General features: G+C 40.3%; 3 protein-coding genes across 8 annotated transcripts; 2 read left to right on the forward strand and 1 right to left on the reverse strand.

The window, feature by feature from the left end:
- Nucleotides 1-1082: 1082 nt before the first annotated feature.
- Nucleotides 1083-10231, forward strand: ttll9 (tubulin tyrosine ligase-like family, member 9). 5 transcript variants are annotated; one of them, XM_034086763.1, is made up of 15 exons: nt 1083-1227; nt 1580-1626; nt 1936-2028; nt 2116-2227; nt 2355-2540; nt 2632-2700; nt 2790-2880; nt 3015-3055; nt 3141-3228; nt 3613-3671; nt 3890-4086; nt 4468-4581; nt 4877-5001; nt 5163-5261; nt 10143-10231. In XM_034086763.1, exons 1-14 carry the CDS (start codon nt 1213-1215, stop codon nt 5231-5233), a joined length of 1308 nt encoding a protein of 435 aa, XP_033942654.1. In that variant the 5' UTR covers nt 1083-1212; the 3' UTR covers nt 5234-5261; nt 10143-10231. The 5 variants fall into 5 exon arrangements, with proteins under 5 accessions (XP_033942654.1, XP_033942655.1, XP_033942658.1 ...); XM_034086764.1 differs by having other exon boundaries at nt 10131-10198; XM_034086767.2 differs by lacking the exon at nt 10143-10231 and adding an exon at nt 1753-1812 and having other exon boundaries at nt 5163-5395.
- Nucleotides 5489-9441, reverse strand: fam217ba (family with sequence similarity 217 member Ba). Its single transcript, XM_034086761.2, has 4 exons — nt 8875-9441; nt 8655-8754; nt 8458-8522; nt 5489-8353 (listed from the first exon to the last, which is right to left on the reverse strand). Exons 1-4 carry the CDS (start codon nt 8979-8981, stop codon nt 6898-6900), a joined length of 1728 nt encoding a protein of 575 aa, XP_033942652.1. The 5' UTR covers nt 8982-9441; the 3' UTR covers nt 5489-6897.
- On the forward strand, nt 9576-11598 carry ppp1r3da (protein phosphatase 1, regulatory subunit 3Da). 2 transcript variants are annotated; one of them, XM_034086768.2, is made up of 2 exons: nt 9576-9851; nt 10131-11598. In XM_034086768.2, exons 1-2 carry the CDS (start codon nt 9843-9845, stop codon nt 11076-11078), a joined length of 957 nt encoding a protein of 318 aa, XP_033942659.1. In that variant the 5' UTR covers nt 9576-9842; the 3' UTR covers nt 11079-11598. The 2 variants fall into 2 exon arrangements, with proteins under 2 accessions (XP_033942659.1, XP_033942660.1); XM_034086769.2 differs by having other exon boundaries at nt 10143-11598.
- The last annotated feature ends 178 nt before the right edge of the window (nt 11599-11776 follow it).

Raw genomic sequence — 11776 nt, forward strand, 5'->3', positions numbered from 1 at the left:
CTTTATCATTCAGAAATATGGCCTTTATCTCCAGTGCACGAAGATTTGATCACATAACAACAACCAAAGGATCATTGCGATAATTTACCATTTAATTTCCTTGATTAAAGTAAAGAAACACAAACATTCAATACAATCTATCAACCATTAGGTAATATGTGGGGTTTGGTATGCAGGGCATTGTGGTCCTCAATACGTCGTCGAGGGTCTTATATAACCCTCAGAGATCAAAGGTCTGATGATCCATCTCTCTTCACTACAAAATGTTTGTTCCATAATCCTCTTGTCTATGTAAATTGCTGGGGGCATTAACTGGGCCAAAAGTTCAATGTTTGCAACATAAAACCAAAAATGTTTCATTGTGTTCTTTTATTTGTGGATCACATTTAGCTTTAAATATTTAAAAACTATAATAGTTCGATAATTGTACCATTTGTGTTGATTTGACGTTTATCATTTGTTTATTTTGGTCAAATGGTAAATGTGTCACATATCACATAAGCCAGTGGGAATTAGCATTTGCAAAGTGATGATAGATAAAACACCAAAAAGGATTGGCAATAAACAAGTTTTAGCTGATTTTGACCTACAGTAAGGCCCATTTAGCAATCAATTCACATATCAAACAAACAAACAATCAATCAATCTGATAGCTGATATCTGTTGACATGAATACTATATGAATAAATAAGTAGATGTGATAATTGTGTTTATTAAGCATAATCTAATGCTCAAATCACAACCTAATACATTTTTTAGACATTATAATGGATCAACATTATGCTACACAAAAAGTTAGATGTGGTTTTGGCGCCACTAAGTGGTGGATTTATTGTAAAGTTGAGGCAAGATAATATGTTTGCCAGTGGTCTTACTGTTAATGCAATAATTTCACTCTAACGGCAAACTTCTGGGAATTGTAATGATTTCTGACGGAAGATAAACTTATTTATTTTTAAAATATGATTACTTTGTTAGCCTTTGTGTGATGCGTGTTTGCTGTGAATTTAGTAGGTCACCCGTTGTCTTTCTACGGTAAGCACATGAAGACGGAGACCCTATGTCATTCGGTGATGGTTGCCATGACAACATTTGCCAAACAACGCATTGAGACGAGCTAGCTTAATTGCTAACTAGATGTTACTTATCATTAATTACGCATATTCTTGTAATATAAACCTAGTCTTCTAATATTTCATAGCGTGCGCCTCCATGTCAAAGTGTAAGGTAAGTAGAAAGCACTATGTGTACGCTTTGTTGTGTTGTAGGATTTTATTTGACTGATGTTAACTTATTATTGTTAGCTATTTGTGTGATTGACTTAGCTAAGTTCCAACTAGCGTTACAGAGAGTTACTGCTTATCCATCAATTATTTAAGCGTTAAAGTAGTGATAGGACTTAAGAATATACTTGTATTAAACAATTAGAAAGTAAGTAGGTTAGTAAGTTATAAGCAAACCAGGAGTTGCTTTTTGAAGTGTAGTTTGCAGTTTAAAATTGTAAAATCGTTTTTTTACAAGTTACCCAAAACAACCTGGATGAAAGCTAAATATGTTTTAACTTTTTTCATTGTTGCAGACATCTGGATTCAAAGGGACAAATGATTATGGCAAAAGTGAGGAGCGGTGAGTGTTGTTCTTAAGTTGGCTGTCAATAAACAGTTGTTCACAGTGTATTTTGTTGTACAGTATAAAGAAATCTGAATATACTCAAAATCTTGATTTTAGAATACCTTTATTTGTCCCACATAGGGGACATTTTGTTGGCAAGAAGTAAATGGCATGGAAAGGAAAGACTGAAAGAAAATAAAAGTATTTCGAAATCAAACTTACTTAAAGTACATCATGAGTAAATGTACCTAATTACATTCCTCTGGTGAATAACACTAAACAAACCTCGAAAGTACTGGTAACAGTGGCAATGTTACACTTCAGGGAGGGAAGGAGTTGTGTGCGTTACAAGTGTGGCCTACTCAACACCATACAGGATGTCCTGCGCCAAAGGCCCGGTTGGGTTGAAGTCAAAGAGTAAGTAGTCGTGTTATTTTAACTGTCATTTTACCTATATTCAGTCATATTTGTGGTTCGAACATGGCATCACGTTTTTTCTCACAGTGAAGGTGAGTGGGACTTCAACTGGTGTGATGTGGGCTGGCTAAGGGAGAATTTTGATCATTCATACATGGAGGAACATGTGAGGATAAACCACTTTCGCAATCATTATGAGGTGAGCCAGCTTCAGTCTAGCATGCTTTGAGATTATAAATTGTAGATTTCAACATTAATATTCTTTATCATTCATATTATCAAATGCTATGACGTCTTTTTCTGAGTTTTCTGAGCTTTTGTTACAGCTGACTCGCAAAAACCTCATGGTGAAAAATCTCAAAAGATATAGGAAAAATCTTGAAAGAGATGTTGGTCGCATGGAGGCATCCAAATGTGAATTCTTCCCCTGCACTTTTGCACTGCCAAGCGAATATCATCTGTTTGTAGAGGAATTCAAAAGAAGCCCTGGTAGCACCTGGATCATGAAGCCGGTAAGCTAGGCAATAGATTAAATCTAGTGCAATACAAATTATCTTTATTATCATCAATTCACCATCAAAATTAACTAGCAATGTTATTTAGGTGGCAAAATCGCAAGGGAAAGGAATTTTTCTGTTCAGGAAACTGAAAGACATCATGGATTGGAAGAAGGTACTGTTTATTTATTACATAAAGGCATTTGCTGTAAATTAAATTACTACATCCACATAATTCAGATTGATAATTTTGTGTTAACACAGGATGGCACACGCTCAGAGGAACAGAAGGATGCCGCTCAAGTGGAAAGCTATGTGGCACAACGCTATATAGAGAACCCTTACCTAATAAATGGTAATAAACTTAATGAGAAATGCACTTTTATTCTAAAAAGAAATGAATGTTGATTAACGACGACTAAAAAATGGACAAGGAAAGGGGAATTTGGATTTATATCCCTGCTTACTTTTTTTGATTTGTCCCCACAGGCCGGAAATTTGATCTGAGGGTCTATGTGCTGGTCACGTCAGTAAGTACTGAACCTTGTAAATCATAATGTTTTATACAAAATATAAATGTTGCTACATACATGAATCAGTATGCATGTGTTTTAGTACGTTCCCTTGAAAGCCTGGCTGTATCGAGATGGCTTTGGCCGCTTTTCAAGCACTCGCTTCTCCCTCAGCAGTATTGATGACAAGTGTATCCTTTTTTAATAACATTTTTGAATCCTTCATGTGAATGTTGTTTTTTTATGATCAAATATGTATTTCTAATATGTACGTGTAAGGGAGGAGAAGCACAATGACAGTCATAAAATGAACATAAGATGGAGTGTCATGCTACCATTCAATTTGCATTTCATTTAAATGTATATACACACTTATGTGATATTATTAGTCAACCCTTAACTAGTTTTGAGCTTCTGTCTGATGAAATATTTAAACAAAGTCAGCTTTAAATAGCCTGGGTTTGACCCAATTTCTAAGGCAGTTGTTCCTAATTGTGTCGCTTTAATCCTCGTCCCCATGGAAAGTGTTACTAAGTCATAAAAGTTCCCAAATTCTTCTTAGCGCCTCTCATCAGATATGCACCTCACCAATGTGGCTGTACAGAAAACAGCACCAGATTATGATCCTGAAAAGGTTTGTGATTCAAGAAGCTCAGAAAATAGGTAACAGATTGTGTTTTCATGGTATGTGTATCCATATGTTTTAACTCTGCTAGATATGTCTGTGGTTCAGCATCCATCTTATCCGGGAATGCATGCGTTTGGTACCATGGTTAATAAAAGATTCTAGCTGCATATTTATGTATTCAATATCCTGTTTATTCTGGCATTTCTTTGTCAATCTCTAAATAGGGATGCAAGTGGCAGTTGCAACAGCTTCGAAGATACCTCACTGCAAAACATGGCAGAGAGACAATAGAAACCCTGTTCAAAGAGATTGATAACATCTTTGTCCGCAGTCTTCAGAGTGTTCAGAAAGTCATTATAAATGACAAACACTGCTTTGAGCTCTATGGGTACGACATTCTACTGGATCAGAACCTTAAACCGTAAGTGCTCCTTTGGTCAGTGAGCCTACACATCATCACCTACACAGAACAAACATGCACAAAGGGATTCATTATTGGAAATGTAAAGCACAGAGAAGCACAGACAAGCAAATACAGCACACGTTGCTTTGTTTTTCTACAAAGCAGTACATCTTCTAGTGTTATATAAAATACCTCGTAAATCTGTAGGGTGTATCAACAAAAAAAAGAAGACAAATATGCAATAATCCTGCTGTAAATTATAAAACGCACCAGTGACAGTATCCCTCTCCAGTGAAAATAAGGATACATTCATTTGAGTTCTCATGGAATGAGGTAATGTCTGCTCGACATGCTAAGTATATGTTTTGGTGAATAATATCATCCTCTATCTTTTTGCAGGTGGTTAATAGAGGTGAATGCTTCTCCGTCACACACACCCAGTAGTCAAGAGGATTACGAGATGAAGTGCAGTCTGGTGGAAGACACTTTAAATGTTGTTGATATGGAGGGAAGGTAAAGGCCACCTTCCCATTCTGTGTTTGCCTTTTTGTCATTAACATGTAAGGGCTCTCTTTCTCTGCATGCATTATAGACATCACTTACTATTTTGTTATTTAACAGTCTATAAACCTTTGGAAGGGTAATCTTGGGTGTTGTATATAAAAGTAAAGGATGTGGGTGCAAACAAACTATAGTAATTTTCTACAATTCCCTCAGATCACAAGATACTGCACAACACACGATAAGATATGTTTCTTTTAACACACTGGTGCTGCTTTCTAATCAATTCGTTGTTTCCCCCCTTCAGGCTCTCTGGCAAGGAGAAAAGAGTGGGAGGCTACGATCTGATGTGGAATGATGGGCCCGTCTATAGAGAGGACGTCAATCTAGAAACATTTGGCAGTGCATGTTTCTCTGCCAACACACACCTAGGTAACCTGCCAAAGCAAATGTTACAGGCAACAAATGTCTCAATTTCTTCAGATTATAAAAAATGTGTGTGCAATTAGGACATTTGGCATCATGTTGGAAAGCCTCTATTGCGCTATGATAACATACTCATGCTGCCAATATATACCTGTTGTTCGTTGCAGGGTGTGTGAATGACAGGGAGAAGCAGCTGCGGCGGCTCCTTAAACCATTTCCAGGCCAGAAAAGGATGTAACACACTCATCATTTTTATGTCCCACCTGGTATGTGCCTGGGAGAGGACAGCCTCCAGTAAACACAACAACTTTAGTCATATTCATAAAAAGTTAACTCTCTGTGATGAACTGATCAGAATCCATCCAACAAGGTTGACATTTAAATATGAAAATAAATGAAACTTGCCATCATTTAAGTTAAACTAAGCCCTATTAAGTTTGGGATTTTAACAGTGTGCACGTGTTGCAAAGAATGGCCAGTGAATGAATATCCCTTGAGTGCAAAACATTTATTTCTATGCCTTACAAATAATTGCATTCAACATTGAGAAAATACATACCACAATCTTTCTGCGTGCGTGTCAGCATAATGTACACATTTATAATAACATCGCCCCTTGTAGCCTCTTATCTATGGCTTTGATACTTTACATGAATATTAAGTAAAGAGGTGCAATCTGAATACATATCGTGTTATTTACATTGATGTGGTGTTCCCATGGATCAAGTGCTCGTGGTAAATCACAACGAACAGATAAGACAATCTAATGTTAACACAGTGACATACAGACTTCAAGTATGCAGTGTGATATAACATTACCATGTTACAGCTATGATGTGTTGAAATCACATTGAATCTCAGGGATGAGCAATGGTATGGCACAGTAGACATTAAATATACATTCAGCTCTTTGACTACATCTTTTGTTTCTTTTTGTGCATGACAATGTAAACATAACAATTCTAATGATGAATACAAGTCAGCCACAACACTTTTCATAAATATAACTATGGTATATAAAATTTGGAAAAATAGGCATTTACATTCGTAGCAAACATTACACTTTCTGTCAGAGAGAGCTCAGCTCAATGCAAAATACACTTTATCATCATGGACTACAATTCAAGCTGTTGAACATGAGAAGCCCTTGTAACAAACAATTCAACCATTGCACAAATATTTCTGAAACAAATAACAGCACGGCATTACACCACCACTCAATGTGCGTCCTTCTTTTCAGCCAAAGATGCTTTAACCGAACATATGTCTTGTAACATGAGGCTCCAAAAAAACGAAATAAATGCCACATCAAGTAAAGTAAAAGCATTACAAACAAATACATCCCTACATCACAGACTCCACTAGTTACCGCTATGGTTGCATTTGATGACTTGAATGTAATGATGTGTTAAACTTCACTATGGAATATTTATGCTGACAGTTATCCTATGGCAGAGTACTTGCTTATGTGATGCCTATTGAACATTAGTAGTATACTTAGAGATGATGATGTGCAGTGCAGCAGAGCTCAATTTACATAAAAGCTGTTATTTAGGAATCATAGTAGTGCTTTGAGTCATAATGAGCCTTCTGTCAAAACACAGTAAAACATTATGATTGTATACTTACTGTACATTTTGAATGAAATACAGCATGTATATTCTGTTCTATTTGAGTATTTTTCTTTGAAATAAATGCTGTTTTTACCTCTTTTTATAGCAGCTGAACCTCTTGTTAGTTTTGAACTTTACAAGGCTGTACACCACTGACTGGTTTAGACTGCTGTTCAACAGTTACAACATGTTAGTATAACACAGATCACACAGAAAGCAAGCCTAGGTTCAAGCTCCTGTACCAAGTAACCTCTAGTAAATAAAGCACTATACTGTAGATGTATAGGGGTTACTTTGCAACAAAGTGCACATTTTTTGTTTTGCCATTCTGCTTACTACTAGCTGAGGATTTGGAGAGGGACTGCGGCTCTTTAGCAGCTCTCTTCATGGCAGTTTTAGAGGCTTGACCTACAGCCTCTGTCCTCTGCCAGTCCTTCTCCACTCTCTTGGAGGTTGTGACCTCTCTCTTACTTGCAGCACCAACCTGTTTCTCTGCACCCGCTGCTTTGCTGCCACCCGGCTCTTTTTTCACATCTGTCTCAGAGTTAGCTCTGACACGGCTTTTCCTCACCTGACCTCTGCTGTTCGGGTTAGTTCCAGATTCCTGGGGTTGCTTACGAGCATTGCCTGCGGCCTGCATGTTTCTGAGATGACTCCTTCCACCTGAGGGGCTAAGTGGGGTCTGGGCTCCTCCCCCACCATTTCCCCCAGCACCATTTCCTCCACCTTGTGCTCCAGGGCTTCTCCCTTCCGTTGAGGTTGCTCTGGTCTCACTGCTGCTTCTTTTAGCTGGTGCTCCAGGTCTGGCTTTACGCTCAAGCAGTGGACTGAGCCTTGAGTGGCGTTGGTAGGCATAGGCCGAGCAGCTTCCATTGCACAACGGGTAGCGGATATGACAGTGAGGGCAAACTGGAAAGCGGGAGTGCGGTTGCTGGGCTGAGGCAGGTGAGGGGGGGTTGTTGACAGGTGTAAATGGAAAGGATCGCTGGCTTTGCCTCAGCCCTTTAGGGGAGTTGAGTCGGGATGGTGGAGCCGTGTGCGGCCTAGGGGGATGAGCAGTGGTGGCAGAGGGGAAGCTCTGTGGCCTTGGGCGGCTCCCTGGCACACGGCTGCTCTCTGCTTGCCCTGTTTGGATCTGGAGCCACTCCAGCTGCAGCAGCCTCTCCAAGTACTTCTCGAGGGTCCCTACAGGCTTAGGTCGAGGGGCACCCCGGCCATCCGTATGAAGAAATACTGCCAGCTGTCTCAGGCTCCAGCTGTTAAAGGGAGGAGGCAGAAAGTCTGGGTAACTGTAGCTGGGTTTATCAATCTCATCTTCATCACCCATTGCGCCATGAGGTCCTGGGAAGTCCGGGGGAAAGTCATTACTGTTGATGACCTCAGCCCGGAGGTTAAGATGAGGAGGGGTGCAGGGGGTACAGGGAGAGGGCAGCACTGGCAGCCTCTCAGAGTCTGACAGATCACTCGCACTGTCAGTGTCTACATCTTTCTGGTTGTAGTGTCGCTGTAGTGCCTCTGGGGTGGGGGCCGGGGAGTGAGTTAGGGGGTGTGCTGGCATGTGTCGAAGCCCTGATATTGGGGATAGAGGCAGCGAGAGAGCTCGGCGATTCTTCCCCATCCCCCCACGATTCTGGTGGAGCTCATTGCTGCACTGTGACATCCGTTGATTTTCGCGTTGCTCCTCTTTTCTGTGCACAGATAAATGTTTGCGGTGGAGAGGTTTCACATCTCCTTCTGCTTCAGGGCTGTAACGAGACAAGTGAGTGTTAGAGAAAGCTGTTGGGGATTTAGAGATAGAGATACTTGAGACAAAGTATGCAGTATGAACCAAAACCCTCACCACACGTACCTGGAGAGTTTGGTTGTATTGCGTGTCGTGCCAGATTTGACACTGCCACCTTTTGACTGTGTGCCCTATAAAACAATCATTATAGAAATATGTTTTTGCCTTGGATTATATGAGTACATATCCCAGAACACATCTTATACAAGGACATTCATTTAGACATGATCTCTTTTGAATGTACAAGGATGCTGAACACTTACCTTCTGCAGTGTTGTCACTGTGTCCTTATCCTGACCTGGCCCTGGGAGGCAATTTTTCATCTGGCCCACTGCTTTCTTCATCTTGTTACCTTTCTTTGAACTGTGGAAACATGATAGCGGATAGCGGTTACTCAGGTTCGTCTCTAACGTACGTATGTCTGAGAAATAACACAACACCTTTAGTTTAATCGTAAATGTGTCACTGTAAAATTAGGCCCACCTGGTTACTGGTTCGCTGTTTTCAGTATGTTTTACTCGAATCTTCTCTTTGGAGACGACGCGTTTCAGTGTCGTGGATGCTGTGCGCTCCTGCATGATGGGCCCCATGTTGCAGGTCGCCAGTAGGAATGTTGTTTTGAATCCAGTCCTAGCCAATGACACGGTGGCTAAAGAACCCAACCAACATCTCGGATCATACACTCTATTCTGAGGTTGAGGCTAAAAACATCCATTTTCTCGAAAGTGCTGCAATGCATCATGCGCAGACAGCCAATGCAGGTTAAAGTCGGCCTTCTATTTGCCGTCGACTCGCCTCTCTGTTGAATTACAATGCAGCGACTGTTTTTAACGACGTGTTGTCAGCAGACGTGCCTCTTTTAAGACTGTCATCCTCCTCGCTATTAAAAATGTAAGACGGTCTGTCTAACAGCACATACGCTTTGTTTGGCTCTCTGTCCCAGTCTCAGATTGGTTTGTTTACCTGCTGCTGACTGGCTCGCTGCTTGGGTCCAACTGGGCGATACAGATGCATTGTGGGAGTTGGAGTGAAGTCAAACTAGCCGCTTTTCCAAACGAAATATCCAAACGATCTCTGAGGATACTAGTTACTATTGTAAAATAATACACAAGACAGGAGCGACAGAGTCAACGCTAGATTTGGGAACAAAAGAGTTAAACCACTGCACAAAAACGTTCCTTCTGATCTGAAATTACTCAATGTCCCATATAACAGTCTGTGACGTGTTGGTCCGTGTGCAGCTTCCTGATAACTGCGCGCATATTAGCTGATCGCCATGGAGGACATGCATATGTGTCTCAGAATTGGGGAAATGTAAAGCACTTTAGGTAACGTGACTGCAGCCAACAGCGGGCACTCTGTGACTCACGGGAACGCGCAGTTCTAACACATAGTACTTTTAATGGAGGATCTGAGGCTTCACCCTGCAGCTTAGATGTAGCTAACGCTTCATGTATATGGTGAGGTGAGGTCGTTGTCTTGTTTTATTAAACCACGTTAAAGGCAGATTGAGTAAAGCGTCAATGTACTGCACAAAGACAGAAATGGGCTGTAGGCATTCATGTGACTGTTTCTGTCATATCATGTTAAGAACAAAACTGTTCTTGTCATATTTGCAGCACAACAACAAACACCTTCATTATTTAATATTGTTACAACTCTGTCATTAGATCATGCTTTGGATAAGAGTGTGTTTTATGGATGATTGTGACATAATACTAATAAATAATGCTTAACAGTTTTTCTTTCAGGTGCAGGACAACATGAAACAGAACATGAAAAGAGGGTGGTTTATTGGACATGAGAGGATTCCCCTTTCCCAGGATGAGACTCCCAGCTCTTCCAGCAGTGTCTCAAGGCCCTGCATTACTATCAAAGTGACTGAAATGCTTCAAGCTGACAAACCTGGTGCTGCAAAGAAGACAATTCCAATCCGCCCCCCGACTCCCAGAGTATCTCTGACAAAAGCACCAGAGCTTCATCGCAGTCTATCCTGTGAACCCACGCCTAAACCCATCATCAGACAGCGATCCCACTCTCTGCCTTCCACCGCAGAGAAGAAGAAGCAATTCAGAAATGTTGGTGTGCGGTTTGTTGACTCTTTGGGACTCGACCTGGAGGACATAAAGCTTTTCAAATCTGCCGATCATCCATCTGTACCGCATCATGTTGCCTTTAGATTGTTGATGGGTGCAGAGTTGGCAGATGGAAGGCATCTCGAGATATCTCTGCCATACTTAAAGCCAGTTTTTGCCCAGCAACCTGGTGACCAGCAAGGATTCCTTCATCGCCTCCATGAGCAAAAAGTGTGCCTGGAGAGAGTCTTGTGTTTTGAACTGTGTGTTATCGGAATCATCCAGGTCCTCAATATGGACTTTGAGAAAGATGTAATAGCTCGTTATTCATTTACAGAGTGGAAGAGCAGCTCAGAAACTAAAGCCTATTGGGTGTCCACCAAGGCCTGGGAAGAAGGAGAGGGTCAACTCACTTGTGATACCTTTCATTTCCACCTGCCTGTTCCTCCATTCCTGCATCCGGGAGCAGTGTTACAGTTTGCCATTCAATACAAAGTCTGTGGGACTGAATATTGGGACAACAATAATGGAGAGAATTATAAGTTAGTGTGCCATAACTACAAGCTTATTGTGCCCAAAGAATGTGAGGATAGCATGGTGCACTTCATTTAGGGTGGTGACTAAAGGTACAACTTACATTTAGAGCACTTTATGACTTTACTTTTATCAGATAAACCTATTATGTATGAATAACCGCTTTTGACATATAATATTAATTTTGGTGACTGCAGGTGATATCTTTGAATCGAATGAGATTCAATAAGAACTGACAACTCTGGACAAACCAAGTCAGGTTGCACACTCTATGCACCTGAAACTAACTTAAGTGCCACTGTTATACTTTTGGGGTTCGTTTTTAAAAATTGCACTCTATTATTTGATCTTTGCGGCTGATTTTTAGCCAATAGAAGTGAAACCCACTGAACAATATGAAATGAATGCATGTCAGTCCACCTCTAGCTAGGTGTCTGACTTGGATTATCAGTTTATACATTGCAGGACTTTTGTCTGCAAAACAAATTGCTCTGTATTCAGAGTTTATTTTTGTCAGACCAAATGCCATAACCATGCAATAGATGAATCAGAAATGAACGCATATTTTGTTTTAACAATAAAGCACAATTCCACATAATGTTCAGCTTGTGTTGATATGTTTATTATTTCCTGTATAGCTTATTTAATAGTCTCGAACATATGTTTCATGTATGCAGGTAGCCATTTAAATTGAAGAGTAAGCATACATAGTTTTGTTTATGTTTTTATTACAGGTTTTAAATGTTATAGGTGTTGACAATGCTGATAAATGATTG

Source organism: Pseudochaenichthys georgianus, chromosome 7 (genome assembly GCF_902827115.2).
Source record: "Pseudochaenichthys georgianus chromosome 7, fPseGeo1.2, whole genome shotgun sequence".
NCBI lineage: Eukaryota > Metazoa > Chordata > Actinopteri > Perciformes > Channichthyidae > Pseudochaenichthys > Pseudochaenichthys georgianus.